Source organism: Diadema antillarum, unplaced genomic scaffold (assembly GCF_040938485.1).
Source record: "Diadema antillarum isolate AM-2024a unplaced genomic scaffold, OU_Dant_1.0 scf00000183, whole genome shotgun sequence".
Taxonomy (NCBI): Eukaryota; Metazoa; Echinodermata; class Echinoidea; order Diadematoida; family Diadematidae; genus Diadema; species Diadema antillarum.
In genome coordinates, this window is record NW_027271072.1 from 926,558 (window position 1) to 945,907 (window position 19,350).

At 39.9% G+C, this 19,350-nt stretch overlaps 1 protein-coding gene across 1 annotated transcript in view; it reads left to right on the top strand.

The window, feature by feature from the left end:
• Positions 1–18,924, top strand: part of LOC139723252 (serine/threonine-protein kinase Nek9-like) — a 37,608-nt gene extending 18,684 nt beyond the window's left edge. The window contains exons 9-22 of the mRNA XM_071634510.1: positions 461–525; positions 1,816–1,924; positions 2,400–2,537; positions 3,788–3,932; positions 4,836–5,066; positions 5,763–5,809; positions 7,532–7,693; positions 8,218–8,326; positions 9,089–9,250; positions 10,386–10,553; positions 11,700–11,759; positions 12,236–12,555; positions 13,171–13,473; positions 14,153–18,924. Coding sequence (XP_071490611.1) covers positions 461–525; positions 1,816–1,924; positions 2,400–2,537; positions 3,788–3,932; positions 4,836–5,066; positions 5,763–5,809; positions 7,532–7,693; positions 8,218–8,326; positions 9,089–9,250; positions 10,386–10,553; positions 11,700–11,759; positions 12,236–12,555; positions 13,171–13,473; positions 14,153–14,242 — 2,109 coding nt within the window. The 3' untranslated portion in view covers positions 14,243–18,924. The remainder of the gene's footprint in view (positions 1–460; positions 526–1,815; positions 1,925–2,399; positions 2,538–3,787; positions 3,933–4,835; positions 5,067–5,762; positions 5,810–7,531; positions 7,694–8,217; positions 8,327–9,088; positions 9,251–10,385; positions 10,554–11,699; positions 11,760–12,235; positions 12,556–13,170; positions 13,474–14,152) is intronic.
• The last annotated feature ends 426 nt before the right edge of the window (positions 18,925–19,350 follow it).

A 19,350-nucleotide genomic window follows, 5' to 3' on the forward strand; every position in this document is an offset into this window, starting at 1 on the left:
GCATCCCATCCCTTGGCTTCCCCCAGACTGCCATGTGCTTTCAATTCTGAAACAAAAAAATGTCATGCCATGAAGGATCTCAGTGCTGAGTGTGGGATGAGTGTTTCATTCATTCATTTGAGAATCGGTTTTTGACAAGTGGTGTACCGAGGATTCTCAGTCTAATGCATTGAAGTATGGATAGATGTTAGTGTGTAATATTCACATCAGAACTCATAGATTGGTCCAAGTTTCATGACTCAATGAGATATTAGAAGTTGTTTAAAGTGAAACAGAAGCAAGTTTTTATCAATGGCTGTGCGTTGAACAGTATACTCTTTCCATGATGGCGTTATTGTATGCTCGTGATGAGTTTTACCTAGTCATGTAATATCCTGTTGCCCTGTGTGCAATATTACCTGATGTTGATATGTTGTCATTCTTTCAATTAATATTTTGCCATTTTTCTCTCTATTCTTAGGATCCAGAAAAGAGACCAACAGCTGCTGAGATTATGGAGAAACCTCTTTTGAAAGATAAAAGAGCGTAAGAGAGAGTGATGATGTATTCTTTCCAGGTTTTGGTTTGTAACAATTATTGTCCTGTATTGTGTATCTGAAATTAGTAATTATCCCTTTTTTTTAATCCCTTCGAGAAAACAGCTAAAGAACGTCAAGTGTGCCTTGTCCCATTTTAGAACATGCAATCAGTTGCAAAGCGGGAGTTACACATGTTATGGGAAGTGAAAATACTCTCGCACCTGACTGGGCCTTTTCATCAACGAATAGAAACACTCCCTGTCGCAAACAGGAATGATCACTCTACTGCATATATAAGAAATTATTCAAAATTGAAAGTCCAAATTCGAAATTCAGATCATGACCATGAACTTTGCTATCTATCAGTTTCTGCAGAGCAATCAGCAATACGATTTATACTGAAAGTAAAATAGAAAACTGTACATTACTAGACTTTTCAACCTGTTCTATTTTTGATGTGACCTTGCAATAGACCTTCGGTAAGTTTTACTTGCCTGGAAGTGAAATTAAAGGAAATGTATTGACGTTCTTGGTTTTTGTGTATGCGAAGCAGCTCAGTGTGCAGCTGTCTTCATCAAACTATTAGAAATGCGCATGTAATCCTATCAAAGTACGCCAGTATGCATACACTTTGTGAAAATCAGCTCTCTTTATTGAAGATATGATTGATGGTCACGTTAGTTGTGATAATGATGAAGATCCCCCAGTAAAAGACATGAGTGGGAAACAAATGATTGGTTCACATATCAAGTGATTGATGAGCTGTCGACCAGTTTAAACCATAATTCTGCCCCATCTCACTCTCACATCATCTCCCACAAGGAACAGTTGCAAAGTTTAAATGCAAAAACTGATTTATCCATTTCTATCAACATAGAGATACGTGGGATTAAAGCTGCCAGAAAACAAAGAAAATAATTAAATTAGATATTTACGTATGTAATAACTTCAATTTCATCTTCAAAGATATTTCTTAACATGCAATGAATACGGTTTCATCGAAAAGATTTGATTTTTCTCTATTTGATGGTGACCTGACCTAAAAAACTTTAAAAATTGCATACTCATGTACATCTGTATTGAGGGAATTCTTGTATCGAGTTGTTTTTATTGAGACTGATTGACAAATTTCCCTACATCGATGTAAATCAGTTGCATTTATCTGTTTTTGCATTCAAATTGTTCTTTGAAGTTGATCATTATGTATTTGACATTTGTCATATCATTTATTGCTACTAAGTAGCCAGCATCATTTTGATAATGATTTGTGTCAACTCTGTGTTAATCTTCGCTGCAGAGAGAGGGCGCGAAAGGTGTGGGAACTGAACGGCGTTGTCCGCAAGGCCAAGAGTCAAAGCAGTTTCCACTCGGAAACAGTACCTGTGGTCACCTTCAGGAACAGAGAGGTAAGAACACTGGAAGTGGGAATGCTGCCACATTGTTGCAACATTGGTAGCAAGCAAAGAATTACAGATTCATTCAAATTGTATGGACAAGATTAGTGTATCACATCTTTGAAAGTAGACCAGAAGACACAAACAGCGGCTTCAAACTGCTTTTTTGTGATTCAATGATCAATTTATCCAAAGTAGTAATTGTCTGTGTCATGTAGATAAAGAAGGTTTTGTATTATTGGTATGTGTTCATATTCATTATATTCATGATATTGTCACCATCTGTTTTCACAGTGGCTTTATAGACAAAGATATATACAGCCTTTTTTTGCTGAGAGAGTTTAAAGGAAGCAGACAAGGATTAATGTGTGCCCTTTATCACTTATCTGAAGATGAGGTAATTATTCAAGATTAGATTATCATGCCCTCTTGTGAAGAAGTATATCTTATTAGGAATATTGTGCCTACCCTTGGACGCGTGTTACAGGTGTACTACTGGGGTGGCGGTCGCCTGACGCCCCTCAAGCTGGAGGCATTCAAAGACGGTAACAGCGCCCTGCAGGTCTCAGCGGGACACGCCCACTTTGCTGCCGTCACCGTGGAGAAGGAGCTCTTCACGTGGGCGGTGAGTCCTCATTAAGTTTAAAGCATAAACATAGTACTCAGAAGGACGCAAAAATTCATCTTCCATCATTTGGAATTTGCTTGCAGTATATCGAATGGGCCTACAAAAAAACTTACTTGGCTGATGCGATTTGCCAGGATACTGAGCTGTTTTGGAGCATCTGAGATCAAACGAGTGAAATAGTAAACGTTGGTGTACCTGACTTAATCACCTTCCCCTCTCAGTAGTGGGTATGTAGAACCTGACCAGTACGTGATGAACAAATCATGCCCTACCAATAGTGCTGAATCGCATGCAGCTGACAAGCAGCGTATAGTTCACTCTCCTGTGCTATGGATACTGCTGTGGCCCAATATATTGAAATTTATGTAATCAAATATAAAACTTCAGGTAGCAACCACAATCAGGTATAAGCTCTGAGATTGTAGTACTTCTAGCGAACCTTTTTGGCTAATATTTCGCATTTTCGTAGGTACCCAACTTAAATTGTGTTATTACAGCATTATTTCACACATTTCTCTTGCACTTGTGAACATTTTAGAGCAAAAAGCGACACTTCTGCAGGTATTTGAGAACTGTGTTTTCACTTTAAGTTGTACTCTAAGAGGGGGATTCATAAATTGGTGCACAAAGTCGCAAAATGCTGGTAGTAGTCAACTTTTGTCTGATCATGACTCAGCAGAGCAATCGTTGCTCTCTGTAATGGAGAAAAGGTCATCTGTCTGCTGTATGGGTTTTATGTGAACATGAATTTTTATTTGAAGTGGCATCGTTTATATATCCTTGTGGAATACAGTCTGCCAGGTATAAAAAGAGAGAGATTTGTTTCAGTATTGTCAATATGAAATGTTCGCGAATACAGATAGAAGACTGTGATGGTATCATTTTGACTGTTATCGTACCCATTCTTTTTCATGTTTTTATCTCTGAGGAAAGGGGGGGGGGGGGGGAAGCATTGGTGAAAGTGCCCAGGGATGAGTCATAATATCCAGGGTTAGAACAGACAAAGTGCCTGCTCATTATTATTGACCTTGTCTTGTAAACTGAACAGGGTTATCTATTTCTGTGTACTGTGGCAGTAATTCTTTGTTGTAATGTGTCCTATGCACAACTTTGAAAGGCCTCCTCTTCTTTTTGAAATTAAAACTAAGCTATTTACATTGTTGTTATTGTTGTAACTTGATATAACTTGGCATGTTTTGTTTAGTTTGGTTATTCAGAATTTATGTGTTCATTCATTATGGTTCTAGAATGTCCATGGTGGGCAGGAGATGGTTGGTCAGCTTGGCCACGGGGACACGGCCTGCTACAAGAATCCCCGGAAGGTGGAGGCACTCCAAGGCATTCCTATCAAGGCTGTCTCATGTGGAGAGGAGTTCACGGCATGTGTGACCGGTCAGTTTACCATGTGGTCATTTTGTTTTTTCATTGAGAGTTCAAAGGTTGTTATCATTCATTTTGCTGTACTGCCTGATCAGGTGTAGTCACAACCATTACAGATGTCCAGAAAAATTCACCGCTGATGATATGGACAGCATAATCCTCCTCATTTTCAGTCTTCGTGCAAGACTGCTAGAGGGGGTTTCATTGTTTCCCAATATGGTCAAATTTGTTGGGGGGGATTTAAAGAATACCAATAAAACTCCTGGCAAATTAAGGTGAGGTGCAGAGACTCCAACTCTCCCATTTTCGACGGGAGATCTCCCGCCGAAAGCCCAGTTTTGCAAAATCTCCCGTTCTCCCGTTTGAGATTTGATTTCTCCCGCCCTGGCTCTGTGTCTCCCGGTGGAACCCTTATTGCTATCGTACCTTGAAAAAATAAGCCTTAGATAGCACCAGAGAACATCTATATTCTAGAACCCTAGGAACTTCGCACTTCGCACACATCAACTTGGAGTCTCCCGTTTGCTGGGGGTTTCGGGCAGGAGAATCTCCAGATCAGAAGGTCCTTGGGGTTGGAGTCTCTGGAGGTGCAAGTACATGAAGATGATGAAGAGGCTCTTCAATTTGGTAGCTGGGACAACATTGTATAACAATGGAATCTGTGGGATTAGCCCTCTAATAATTCACTTTTCAGTGATGTAAGAAAATGTTTATAGCACATGTCAGAAATGGAAATTAGATTATAGTAACTCTCTCTTTATTTATCTTCAGAATTATTATTCTACCCTCTGTTCAGCTACTTAAACATCGACAGAGTGTTCAGGAAACCTTTGACTAAATAATCATGTAACTACCAGTGTGATCAGTTAATATAATATTTTGCCAAATGCTCATGTCCCAATCATTTGCTTCCAGACGAAGGCCAGGTCTACACATTTGGCTCTGACTACTATGGCTGCCTGGGGCGGGGAGAGGACTACGAAGCCGACGACGACGATGATGGCGATGACGAGGATGGGGTCAACCGTCCGATCCTGGTCACCTTCTTCGACCAGAAGCCTGTGCAAAAGATCTCCTGTGGCGATAACCACATTCTGGCCCTGACCCAGGACAGGGAGGTGTACTCCTGGGGATGTGGAGAGTTTGGTAAGTCAACCTGTGCTTCCTTGCCTTGGACCTGAGCCACACCTCAAAGCCCCCTGTACCTACACCTTGAAGTCTGTGTGTCCCTTTTACAACCCTGAAAATTAGATTCTGTTTATAAGCTGGTATATTGTAGAGATCGGCGATTGAAACCTTTCCTCAGAATAATAAAACGTGAAACTTCTTTATGATCGAGGGGAAAATGCTGCAGAGTTTGCGTGATTTCACTCGGGTCCCAAAGAAATTCCAACCAATATATTTTGGTACAAAAGGGGAGCGTAGTCTCAAGTGACATGGGGTTAGTTTCTCATTTCTTTGTTAAAAACTGTGGTGTAGTACCTTAAGATTGTATACACAATGTTAGGAGACTTTACTCTTCAACCATGCAAAATTTGGTGACATTTTCGAAAGGGATATACAACCTCTCAACAGGAACAAAAATGTCACGAAAGACCTTCCAATCAACCACATTTCTCCTGTGACATTTACCATATATTTACACAGGGGCCATCGTTGCCATTTGTTCTGTCCTTGTTTCTTTTTGCATTTTTTATTTATTTATGGCATATCGATGTGATTTCTGATGGTTTTTGTAAGTGCTGATTTTGGTATTTGGTGCTCTGAATGTGGGAAGCCTTTTAATAACGATGTTTTGAGGATGAAGATAGAGTGCGCATCTCATGGTTTGCTCGAATACAGGACGCCTTGGCCTTGGCAATGAAGATGACTACAGACTACCTCAAAAAGTGAGTAGAGGTAGAAGTTCTTGTAACAGTAGTAGTAGTAGTAGTAATAATAATAATAATAATAATAATAATGATAATAGTTGCAGTAATGATAATAGTAGTAGTAGTAGTAGTAGCAGTAGCAGTAGTAGTAGTAGTAGTAGTAGTAGTAATAGTAATAGTAGTAGTAGGAGGTCAATACTACTTATAGTATAGTGTACCAATAGAAAAGAAAATAATTTAGAAGAGTTTTAGAATTAAATATTGCATTATTGTTCTTTCTGAGTTTTTTTTCAACTTTCCATCAAGTATTTATGAAGTCAGGTAGAATATAAAGATTAAATGGAAAAAAAAAAGATTAAAGGCATTATTTACCTTTTGAAATGAAACACAAACCAAGCTTTAGTGCTTCGAAATAGTTCTAAAATGTGAGATAGGGATAGAGACAACAAATGTAAAATTTAATCAGGATAATCAATGTTCAGTATTGTTAAATATACAAATTGTGAACAATAGTTATAATAGAATTATTTCTAGAATAAACTGTCTACAGTTATGGTTTATTGAGAAAAATCATGATATCTCCATATATTTCAGGGGTGGTATTCTGAGGTGGTAATTAAGTCTGTAATTAACTTCGTGATTAAGTCGTGAAGTTAATAGGCCCTTAATCATGGGCAAAATCGGTATTCTGAGGACGTAATTAAGGTATGATTAAGTCCCCTGTAATTATCTTAGGTCCCTCCCATCTAATTGTTATTCCATCCAATCAGACGCGTTGTTAGAAGCCAAAATGATGATTACACGCGCAAATATGCCCTCAATGTGCACTCCTCCACGCCCCCTGTAATTACAACCCAAGAGCTCCGTGCGCACACTCCGGTATTTGATTACAACCCCTCACCTACGCACGCGAAGATCTTAACCTCTTTGCTCACATAATGACAAAATTCCTCGAAGATCGGCTATATTTCATTTTTTCTCTGAATTCTACGGATACCACGATAACAACATTCAACCGCTCCTCGGTTACCGAAGACGGTAAGCATCGTTGTGGCAGAGAAAACACGATGTATTGCGTGATATCGGAGTAGTTAATGACACTCTTTGGTATCATTAAGTTTTCCATTAACTTCCATACTTAATTACACCCTCAGAATACCGATTCATAATCAATTCTGTGATTAAGTCCTCTCAGAGGTGCACGCGCATTGATACGCGCAAACGCGTAGGTCCTTCCCGCCAAAACGCTTGTTGCTATGGTAGTTGATATACCCCCTACTTTATCATGCTCTCAGAATACCAATTCGGTAATTAAGTGCTAATCAGACACTTAATAAGCTCTCAGAATACGGCCCCAGGTTTTATTGCAAAATTTGTATATGGTAGGATATTTTGTGATACAACTGACCTACACATATGCATCAAATATAACTCAGACTTTTTTTAAAATCACTGCTCCCAATGGTAAACAGGACCTTTAAATGAAATAAAGAAAAAAGTTGCTGCAGAAAGTTAATATGAAAGTTATCTATAGTAGAATATGCCGGAGGAACAAGTGAAAGTGTATGATGTTCTACAAGCTAGGTGTTCTACCTATATCTTGTCATCTTTCAACAGTTATAAAATAGTTGGGTTTCCAAGCATTTCACAGAGGCTTCAGTATTCACTATGAGGCTTGATTAGAATGGTTTAGAGAGGTGCAAGTCAAGCTGACAGTGTTCATTTTTTTCTTCTGCTTAGGTGGAGTTTCAGGGCAAGAAGGTCATAAGATCGGTATGTGCCGGGTCAGAGGGTTCTTTCTTCCTGACCAATGATGGCAAGGTCTACGCCTGTGGCAGCAACGAGCACAACAGACTGGGCTTCAACACGGTCACTGCAGGCCTGAGGAAGAGGATTGTGAAGGTATGTGGTCAAGACAGCGTGTGAGTGGTGACTGGATTATCTGGATGTACTGGACATAATTTGTTGTATTGCATCATGTTTATTTCTGAGGCCATTATCCTCGTCAAGCATCTGCTTGCAATAATGATCTCTTGCATATCTATTGCACTTAGACTTGCTTTATGGTCTAGATATTTGGATATGTAAAGAGCTATGAAAGCTGGTTTGTCGTCAGTAACAAGTGCAGAGAAAGTTACAAGGTCAATTTGAAAGGGCTCCCACATTCCTCCCTCTGGGTTATTAGGGTCACATTGAAGGACCAAGGTATAATTATGCTCCATCAATCATTTTGGACTGTTGGTTCATTTCAGTTCTAGGGAGAGGAAGTTACTAGACAGAATTAAAGATTTACTAGACCTGTTTTGAATTAGGAACTGTTTTCATATCATGAACTCCACTGAAATGAACATGACATTTTCAGTGGGCCATGGTATATACTTGTTGGCAAAGTGAATGCATGCAGATGTTGATTTCTCCTATTTCAGGAATGCTATGATATTCCCTACAAAGACGTACCAACACTGGTCAAGCCACTCAACAGGTACAACATTCTGGATGTGTCAGCTGGACACACACACTCTGCAGCCATAGATAGTGAGTATTCTCTTGCTCTCTGACATTGCCAAGAATCAAGCATCTAACATTTCAGCAAAGATTTGCTTCTCATTCCTTCAGGAAGATATTCATTTTTATTTCAGCTGGAAAAAAACAACAAACATATATATATTATTGAGTACACAGCGAGTGTTCTTTTTAAAATCAGGTGAGTGCAACAACCTTCCTTTAACCCCTTGTGTACTTTGAGTGCTTGTTGGCTCAGAAAACCTCATAGCATTACGCACACTGTCCAAAGTCCCTTGCGTGGACAGGGTATAAAGGGGATATTAAATATGTTGGTGTAGAGTTAGCTCACATGACATGTCTTTTGATGTTACTTCATATAAAGCCAAACTTGGCTTGAATTGTTAGTCTATTTTCCATGCCTTTGAGCAATGCATAAACAATGCTTTCCTTCCAAAAGTTGATCCAAGTGGTAATGGCTAGACTTGTGATGGTTGTTTAATGATTATAATAATCTGTTATGTCATAGTTACCTTTTTTTTTTTTGTTAAAGAAGCAGTCACTCTAAGATCATCCTTCAAAATATCATGATTACAGGTAGCTACACAATTTTCAGATATTAACTGCCATCAAAATGAAATTGGCAAAATTCAAGCATGTAAACAAATAGATATGCAAACCAAAATTTGGAGATACCGTGTCTCCTGTCCCTTTCATTTGTATCAGAAAGAGAAGATGATTAGGTTATATTGAGTAGGTTCCTAAGGCATGGCTTTGTTTGTGTTGTCCATTCAGGCTTTGGACGGCTGATCACGTTTGGCTCCAACCAGTATGGCCAGCTGGGTGTGGGAGACTGCAAAGGTCGCTCCGGGGTCTGTGAGGTCAAAGGTGAACTGCATGGCAAACACATTCTGACTGTGAGCTGTGGGGATGGCTTCACCATCGTGGCTACTACAGGTGAGTGTAGGCAGGGTGAAGGATGTGACGTGATAACAACGTCTTGTTTACATAGGATACTGTTAAAGTGGAAATTTTCATGATCAGAGGGGTAAAGCAAATCTTGTGTTTTGCTTTGTGGAATCAAAGATATAAAATACTATTACATGTTATATGTGAAAAATTGCACTGTTTTATTTTTGCGATAGTTTCATATAAAGCAAAATGTGTAAAAAATGTCCTCACTTTTCAACCTTTACAGTAGTCTCTTCAAAGCAAGCCCTGTTTGCCCAGATTATCATGCAATTATCATTGCCAGGTACTTTATTTATGTGCTTTGGGTCAAGAGGGACATTGTGAGTATGGGGAGCGGGAAATGCATGAATGCTTGGAAATGTACACACGTCTCGTCGGGAAATGTACATATCTCTTGTTTTCAATGTGACGCTATTGCGTCTCATAATGTCTTAGTATTTTTTACCATTTTTTGGTCATTGTAGCGGCAAATCTTTTATGAAGCCATTGCTCAGGGCCTACCACAAGAGAAGTGTTTATGAGCCAAGGCATGTTGCAGCCTGTTCTAAATCATGACAAAGTAATGCATTATGTTAATCAAAATCAGGGATCCACAAAAAACATTTCTTGCCAGTTTTTCACTGGGATCTCTTGTAAAGGGTAAATGTCATGTTGTCAGAACTATCAATGTCTTCACAGACATGCCTTTCTGTACAGAAGTAGAAAAAAGAATTTTGACAGTGATCTGCCACCACTCTTAGCTTGTGAGTCCATTTTCAGAGACTCCAATTATTCTGCTTTCAGTGGGGGATCACCCACAATTAGGCCATTTTCCCAAAATCTCATGCTCTCCCGCTTGACTTTGGATTTTTCTCCCGCCCAATTTTAGTTTTGTCATAGATGTTCATACTAAGGCTGAGGTAGTGCCAAAGAGCAAGTATAACCCCAGCCTCCCTGGACCCCAGCCACAAGGGACTTTGTGCTTGTGATGTGTACTATGCACATGTTTGCGCGATCGGAATTTCGAGTTTGTTAGGGGTCTAGGTGGGAGAATCTCCTATTAAAAAGATGCTTGGGGGTTTCCGTCTCTGCAATGTGTGTCCTGCATTTTCTCAATGCTTTCTTATCTGTGATCCCACAGACAATCTAATATTCTCCTTCGGGAATGTGGATAGCGGCCGACTGGGCCACGGCGAGGAGCTGACCGCCACAGTGAGAAAGAAGTCAGCCACCCCGCGTCCAGTCTTCGGCTCCCTCCACATGGTGTCTGGTCTGTCCTGCAGACATTGGCACACAGTGATCATAGTAGGTGAGTGTCGGTCATCTCTCTTACTGTGGCTAGCTGAACGGTGACCATATCATTTGATTTACATTTCATTCTGTACTACCATTTTTAGTTGTGTTTTTGTCATTACATTTCAACACTATTTATTTCATTTTATATAACTTGCGTTAAATTTGATTCCATTCCTGTATATGCCAAATATTTTGCGAGGTTTTTATTTTCATGAATTTTGACATGCGAAAATAATGACTCTGATCCCGATATGCATGTGACGTATAAAAAATTCCCTGTTCAGTGCAGTACTCCACAATTGCGAATTTAACCATGAAATCGTCGAGAAGTCCCGATTCACGAAAATGTAGACTCACTAAATATATGGCGTATACAGTATTCAATACAAATCTTGTGAAATAGTGTCCTTTTTCAACAAGTTCAACATATTGAAAGTTGTTATTATCCATCTGTATTATGCTCTCAGCTGAGATTCAGTATGACACTTATATAAGATGTAGATGGCTATCATTTGATAATCAGATGCGCCATGTTATGTTTCATATGTGTTTGTATCATCACTAGACTTTGTGTTAGCAGATGCCATAGAATGTGTATGCACTGTGCAACAATTACACTCATTGCTGTCCATGCAAATGGAAATGATTTCCTGTTGCCAATTTCAACCCTAGGGCCTGAATTCACGAAGGTGGTACAAATGAAACCATGGTTTAAACCATGGACAAAAGCCATGGAGCGCCAAGTGTCGCATGGAATATTAAGAAATCAGTCATTTCGTCGATGAAATGATTATTTTGTAACGAAATGACAACATTTTGTAACTGAATGAACATTTTGTCCACAAAATGATAAGTTCGTTAACGAAATGGTAATTTTGTCGACGAAATTACCAATTTCGTAACGAAATATTCCATGCGACACTTGGCGCTCCGTGATTTTTGTCCATAGTTTAAACCATGGTTTCATTTGTACCACCTTTGTGAATTCAGGCCTATGTGTGCTTTGAGTGCTGATTGATACACTAAATCCTATGGTGTTTTACACACTGTCCAAAGTCCATGGCACAGAAAGGGTTAAAATTCCTCATATCTCTCTCTCTCTCTCTCTCTCCCCTACTCTTCCCAATTCTCTCTGTCTTCCTCTTTTCACACTCAACAGAGAAAGTTCTCCGGTCCAAAACCTTTCGTTCGCCACGCATTGACAGCACGTCTAGCAAAGGTGAGTGCCCAGAATAGTTTTCACCCGTGACATATGCCAGAGAGTTGTGTGCCTAGTGCCCAGATGCCTGACATTACAGCAATGATATGACAGCCCTAGCAAATACCTCCCATTGTTAACCTGCCAAAGTGAGCAGTTGACTGAATCATGACCATGGCATGTGAGGGATTAATCCAATACCAGCACTGCACAACTTGCTCTGCATTAAGTGAATAAAGCATTGTCACAATTGTATATTAACTTGACTAAAGTTTTGTTGTTGTTTTTCAGGTGACCATTTAACTTATTACTAGTGAACTTTAGAGACGTAAGTGCAATTATGTTTTTTTAACAATTGCAGAAAACAGCGTTCAAAACTCTCAGTGACTTTAAGTGCTCGCATGTCAGAGCTAGATCTTCTGCCACCTGTATAACCTCATAAGTGAGCAGATTAGAATATTTAAAGTTTACTTTGGGGCTTTCATTCATGGCTACAGTCAGTTCTCAGGTGAGTCAGGACAGCGTTTTTGCGGAGAGTTTCGACGCAGCCAACAAGAACATGGCAGACAAAGCATCAGAGAAGTCGACAGGTGGGTACGATGAGAGGGAATCGGACGCGGCCGTGGACGGAGGCGCGGCGTTTGCGTCGCGGGACGAGGGCATACACACGCACGAGCTGGGCGAAAACACCAACGGAGGCGAGTCCGTGGGCAGAGATGGTTACAATGGCTCGACGGGACGCGGGGATGGAGCCAGCGAGGGGCGGAAGGCGATGAACGGAGTGGAGGAGAGCACTGTACCACCCTGGTTGGTGGATGTGAGTATCACACGTCTTTTCATATCTGAGTATACTCGTGCAGGTGTCTATGGGAAATGCGTGTTTTAGCAAAATCAGTCTGTCCTCAACGCGTTAACAGGGGGCTGTAACATTCCTTTGTCCACAGGCATACAAAAGTGTTTTCATGAGCTGCTACTAGAAAAGGGTTCAAGTGGGAATGCACCAAGAATTTTCCTACATCATAGGCATTAACTATCTTTATAAGATAGTGGGATATGCACTGACATAGTTTGTAGATATTCTGTCATGTTAAATTTTGATGTCACTGAAAAATGATGAACCTTTGCTTAAGCAGTACCAATGCAATTGTGTTTTGATTTTTGTAAATGTTATCTTTTGATATGGAAATGAATGAATGAATGAAATTGGTGTTAAACTTTTGATTTCAATACAAGATATTTACCTCCAGAATTTTCAGCTGTCAACCCTACAGCTTTCATCAGCGAAATGACCTGTCTTTACCTTCATCATTTTTAACAAGTTTAACACCAATTTCAGTTGAATTTTCAATACAGATGAGCTTCTACTCCAGTATTACACTTGTATATAACAGTATCTCTTCCAATGTCACCCTATGTCCCATTCCTTTCTCAGGAACTTGAGAAGGCGGAGTTCATTCCCATGCCCTCAATATCAGGCTCAACACAGAGCAGTGACTCCGGTCCGCCCGAAGCACCCGAGCAACCCCCACCTGCTGCCAAACCGACCGTGGCCTTGCTGGACCGGGACGGCACGGGATGCTCGGACAGCGGCTTCCAGCGGCCCCACTTTGTGCCCCCCTTGAGCTTTGCTGCCCTCTCGCAGTCCAGCGACTCCTTCCACATGGCGCTGGCCAAGGACACGGAAGTGGAGGCCCTCAAGGATCGCGTGACGCTCCTGGAGCAGGAGAATGCCAAAGTGAGAAAAAAACTTTTCAAAGTTTTAAATTCATGCAGTTTCACAGTGCACAGTTTTACTATTTCACATTTTGAGAGTTTATTTATTACCAGTGTTACAGATTCGGAGTTACATTTTTCAGAGTTTCAACCTTAATTTCTTCCACATTCATTTGAGAAAGGCAATAATTAAGTCGTGACCATATATCTGCAGATTTGCAAAAAAATGCAGGTCTTCATGTAGTACCATATCTTGATATGGCTTAATTGATTCCACAGTAGCAGCTACAAATTTTGGTAGATGACATCAGCAATGATCAAATGCATAGATGGGTATTATTATTTCGTGCATCAAAACATTGTTGGGGTTACATTAAATTAAGATTACAGTGTATGAAGACTGCAGGGATAGATGAAGCAGCAAAGTGTACGTGGTTTTATTGATTCTTTGATGAGAGAAAAGATTGAAAGATTGTTGATTTAAAATGAGTAGATTAATAGTCTTGATTTCATTGTTCCCTTAAGTAAGGTATACATGGTCATTGTGATCTGTGTAATAATAATTAAAGTGTTGATGTAAATAGACACTGGTCCCAAATCACATTGATATTTTATACCAGATATGACTACATGGTCTCTTGCTGGAGTTTTTTTTTATAGATTTTTTGTCATCTTCTGTTGCTCCTTTCTCCTCTGTGCAGTTGAAGAACATTGTTGGCGACCAGCAAGCTCGCCTGACCCAACTCGAGAGGAGATTGAGTCAGTTGGAGGAGGGAAGGGGAGGAAACTAGGCACTTTAAGCATCTCAGCAGGGCGAGGATCAAATGCAACTGCATCATCATCATCATCACTAATTGTCATGGCAACGGCTCTTCGCTCTACCGGACTCTCTTTCCTGCCACCGTATTAGTGGTGATCCTACCTCTGTCACCACACAGTGCCACAAAGACGGGAAGGAGATGAAGCAGATACTTCCTCTGTGTGATTGCCCTTGTGATACCAGACACCTGTGGATGCCGATTGTGGCAGCACTGAAGTCATTTTGAGATGCCAAAGGATTTGCGTGCATGTCAAGGATGTGCTTAACCCCTTACGTGCCAGGCACTTTGGACGGTGCATACAGCATTATGAAGTTTTCTGTGCTCATCGGCACTCAAATCACGCAGAGGGTTTTAAGTGAGATCTCTGCACTCGTGTACACAGTGATCAGATTGACACCTGTGAAAAAGTGGACCTCTGTGATGTAGTAAAGGCTACCATAGAGAATTCTTCAATGTTGTCTGTAGGAGCAGGTTCTACACTACAGTGAAGGAATTCTCCTGGCTCGTATCATCGGTATTTGCATGAAGCAGGTTGCCCAAGTCCTCTCAAAGGCTCAATGAGGTATCAAAGGGAGCTAAAAAGTGACCTGGATGCCTGAAGTGAAGGGGTTGGTCAAATGTTCTTCCAACCGGTGAAAAGGCCTGCTGCTTTTGTGTCAATTATTCTGTGTTCTCGTATTCCACAAGAAGACAAACAGAGCATAAAATGAATCGGACTGCATTCCCATTTTTCCCCTCCAGTCTTTCTCTTTCTTTCTTACATACTGTTTTGTTTTTTGTGAAAAGTGTTGCCTTGGAATGAGAACAATAAAAATGTTTACGACTACTTTTCTCTTTTCTCTTCGTAATCAGTGGGCATTCGTCATTCTCTGTTTTTCACAATGGAAATGAGAAAACGCAGTGCCTTGAATACATAGGGTATTCTCAATTCTTCAAGGCCAATCTTTGATGTTGTGTGATGCATTCTGTTCAGTGTTTGGAATCTTTATAGAGTGAAAGACATTATCAGATAGTAGAAATCAGAACACTGATGAAATTTGCAACATTTGCAGATAGCGCTGCTTGAGACTGGAAAGAATAGACACATGTTCATTGCATAGTTTACGGAGTGCAAAAGCTCTTCTTTGCTGCCAAGACTCACATTGTGTCCGTAATCTGGGAAACAGTCGATGATGTAATACCTTTGGAAAAGTGCAGAATACCGGTGTATTTTATGTAAGTCGTTAGACTGGAAATATGCAATTCCTTTTGTGATGTAATGCCCATTTGTCTTTCATTCATGGCAGAAATTTGCAATGACCAAGGCATAACATGTTTAGATGTTCCAAAAAAGAAATTAAAACAAATAAACATAAAAAAAGAAATGAAGGAAGGCAAAAAAAAAAAAAAAATAAAGTAAAATAAAAATAAATCTAACATGACTTTAGGTTAAGCTTATTCCAGATTTTTATGCTGATGAGTGCATGTGATGGTAGGACACCAAAACCTGGACAGATTTTTTGACAAAAACCCTGATGGCAGCAGAGTGGATGGTAACAAAATCCATGTTAAATGAAATCGAGAGATGATTAAGCTGAGGGGTGAAGATATGAGGTATGTACAGAGGGCAGACAAATTGATGAAAACTAGTACCTCAAAATCAGTGTTTTCCTGAAGCATGTAGATGACATGGCACTTAAGGGCAGTACCCAGACCAAGCTTAGAAGTGGTATTCTGAAAATCTTCTTAAGTTTCTTCCTAAGTCAGAAACTTAGGAAGTGCCTAGGAAAGACAGAATTGGTATTCTGAAATTTCTTCCTAGGAACTTCTTAATGCACATTAGGCCATCCTTATCCCTGCCCATGTCCTACGAAATTCCGTATCAGAAGGAGCCAACCAAATGACAGTGGCATATTACTGTGACGTAGGGTCAAATACACGTGTGCGTGGCATGTCCCCTTTCTCACGCCCATTTCGCGCATCAAAGTACATGTTGAGCGCAGTGAATGACAAGCTCGCCTGTCACAATGTTTTGCAGCTTGCTATTCTTAACAACGTACTTAGGACAGGGGTGGGGCTTTCCTAAATATTTTCCTAAAATTCTTTCCTAAGTGCATTTTAGAATACCAATTTCTTCCTAAGTCAGAAATTTGCATACTCCCGCCCCCTTCCTAATTTTCTTCCTAAGTTCAGGAAAAATCAAACTGAGAAACAGACTTAGGAAGAAACTTTGGAAGATTTTCGGAATATCACTTAGGAAAAAATCCTGACTTAGGAAGAAATTTCTTCCTAGGAAGGATTTCAGAATACCACCCTAGGTGTTGAAGTGGGAAGTCATTGGTGAGTGGTCAAATGCCTTGACCAGTCGGGTGCAAGCTTCCACCTTTTTTTTTTTTGCCCAGCACTGCTACCATTATCCCATTATTCATAGCGTTGGCAACATATGGACTCACATCCTGCAAGGGTACTTGAAACACTTGATGCGATAGGAAGAAATCAAGGTGAAGAACAGCTTGATCATCTGTACTGAGTTAACAACAGTGATAGTGATGATGATAACAAAATAGATGATGGTGGTAATGATGACAACAGTTATGATGTTCATTATGGTGATGTTAATGATCATTATGACTACTATAATTGCTACCATATCAATCTGCTTGCTTTCTTTTCCATGTGCTCTAGCTATTCAAGGCTGCATGCTTGTGCATCATGGCCCATGGCTAGTCCCAAATGTGTGAATTTTTGCAGGACAAGCTTAAACACGATGCAGCTGCACTACCAAGTGATCTAGAGTCAGTTTGTTTTGTTGTCTATTTGTTCTTACTTTGCTCTCCTCAAAGATTCTTTCATTTTGTGTTTAGGAAAGCATCTGTGTTGTTTTTGTGTTCTTGGAAATCATTAAGACTTCCATATGATTGGGATAGTTATTTGGGGAGTTCATTTGGACTCCTCTTCTATATCACATGTACACAGTATATCACATGTATATCATGTGTACCGCAGTATATTATTATGCCTAAAAAGATTCATGACATGGTTGCATTTTCACCAATGTTACTAATCTATCAACTTAAAAAAGACAAAGTCGTCATATTCAACTGAAATAGGGAATGTATTTACAAGGCTGTAGCATGTTTCATTGCCAATCAATCCTAGTTTGCCAGACTTCATCATCACCTCTTCTGCCTGTTGCACTTAATGAAATGCACCTTTGGACCATTTGAAATGTGCACTTTGTCAAGATGGATAAGATTACACGCAGCTTGATTTGCTCTAAGCTCTCTTTTGTAGTTTTAGTGCACTTTGTTCTACTGATTTGGTCGTGTTAATGATAAGAAGAATATTCCAAGAAGTAGATCAAAGGACTTTGGAGGTTTTCTTTTATCTTTTAATGATGGCATTTATTGGGGACTACTGAATATGACCTACCTTTGAAGAATGTTGCAAACATCCTGATATTGTGATTATCAAAGACTCCTACAAGCCAAAGCTATCTTCACTCAGCAAAAATAACAAGTATTGTGATTGAATGTATGGCTCAATCAAAGATGTGCAAATTCTTTAATGTTTCTTTTTAAATCAAAACATCCAGAATAGATGGAGTGGTTGTGTGCTTTGATCAATTATGGCTTGGTGCATCAACACAACTCCAGTGTCTATTTGTGAAACACATAATGGGCAGCCATCTGGACGTTTTGGAGTGTTTGAGTGTATTTTATGCACTCATTGTCCATGAAGGCCCCATCATAAATGTAAGGGTGTGGGACTGTGGATGGGATGTGAGAATATCCCAATTATCATGAGTTGGGTATTAGAGGAAAGAATGGCAACATTTTTCACTTGCAACATGAAAAACAGAGAAGGTAAAGGCAATCTTTTTTTTTTCATTTACAAATTCTCCCATTAATAAACCCTTCTCATATATTCAGTTACACATTGTACATTGATGTGATGCCACAGATTTGACCGCATACTAAAATTACAGGTGTGTTTTTAACAGTCATCACAGTCAATACATTGTTCCCACGCACCATGTGGTGTAAGAAGGGAGCATCACATACAATCTTCAGCTGAGAGCCAAAAGGGCGTTTTCACCGAGTAAAGTAAATGGAGTATTAAAGTGCTCTTGTAGTGCATAACTGACATATTCTGTGCCTTGGGATAAAACTGAATGAAGCTCAGCCGGCATTGTGAGAAACTACTCTGGACGTTCTGATACAGAGCTAGTAAACTGTTGTCAAGACTGTTGGCAAAAGTGATTACTTGAGATAATTTCCCACAACATGACAACTTTTTTACTACTTGAATATATTTTGTATGGTGGAAGAGTAACCATTCTTCATTGCCTGTGTATCAACTATCCAATACAAGAAATGTAAATTAATACCTCTTCAGACAAGATTGCTTATGTCAATATTTCTGAAATGTGTGCAAGGTATTTGCAGTGTGAAATATTAAAGAAAAAAGAATGTATGAGCTGAGGGAGGGATGGTTTACATTGCATTCAAGTGTCACAGCTCATATCATTTTTCACCTTAAAGATGGATTCTGCCATTTCAAGCCTTTAAAGGTAGAAGTGCTCTTCAGGTACCTTCTTACGTTACACCATTGTGCTCCTTGATAACAAAAACATGTAAAAATATCACTGAAGAAGTGTTTACCTTGAGGCTGATATGAAAAATTGATGCTACTGGTGTTAGTGCACTTCACCAGTGACGACATCATTATGTGTGAGCATGTTCACATGTGTGCACATGCACACACACAGACATTCACACGCGCACACACTCACATGCACAAAGACACCATGGCACGGAGAGACATCTCCGAAGGTTTGGATCTCGAAGCAGATGATATATTTATATCTCCCTGTGTGCGTTAGCTTCTCTCGGAGCCCCTTCGTTTGCGCTTTGCTGTGTTGACACACTTTCCGAGGGTAATTGATATTCCAAGTCAAATACAATTAAGTGTCACCAAGCCAAACCTGTTTGTACCGGGATAAATCTACATATTTGATCAGCCCTTGCCACCCCACCCCCATATCTCTTTCTCTGTTCTTTCTTCCCCCCCCCCCCCCTTATCTCTTTTCTCACCCC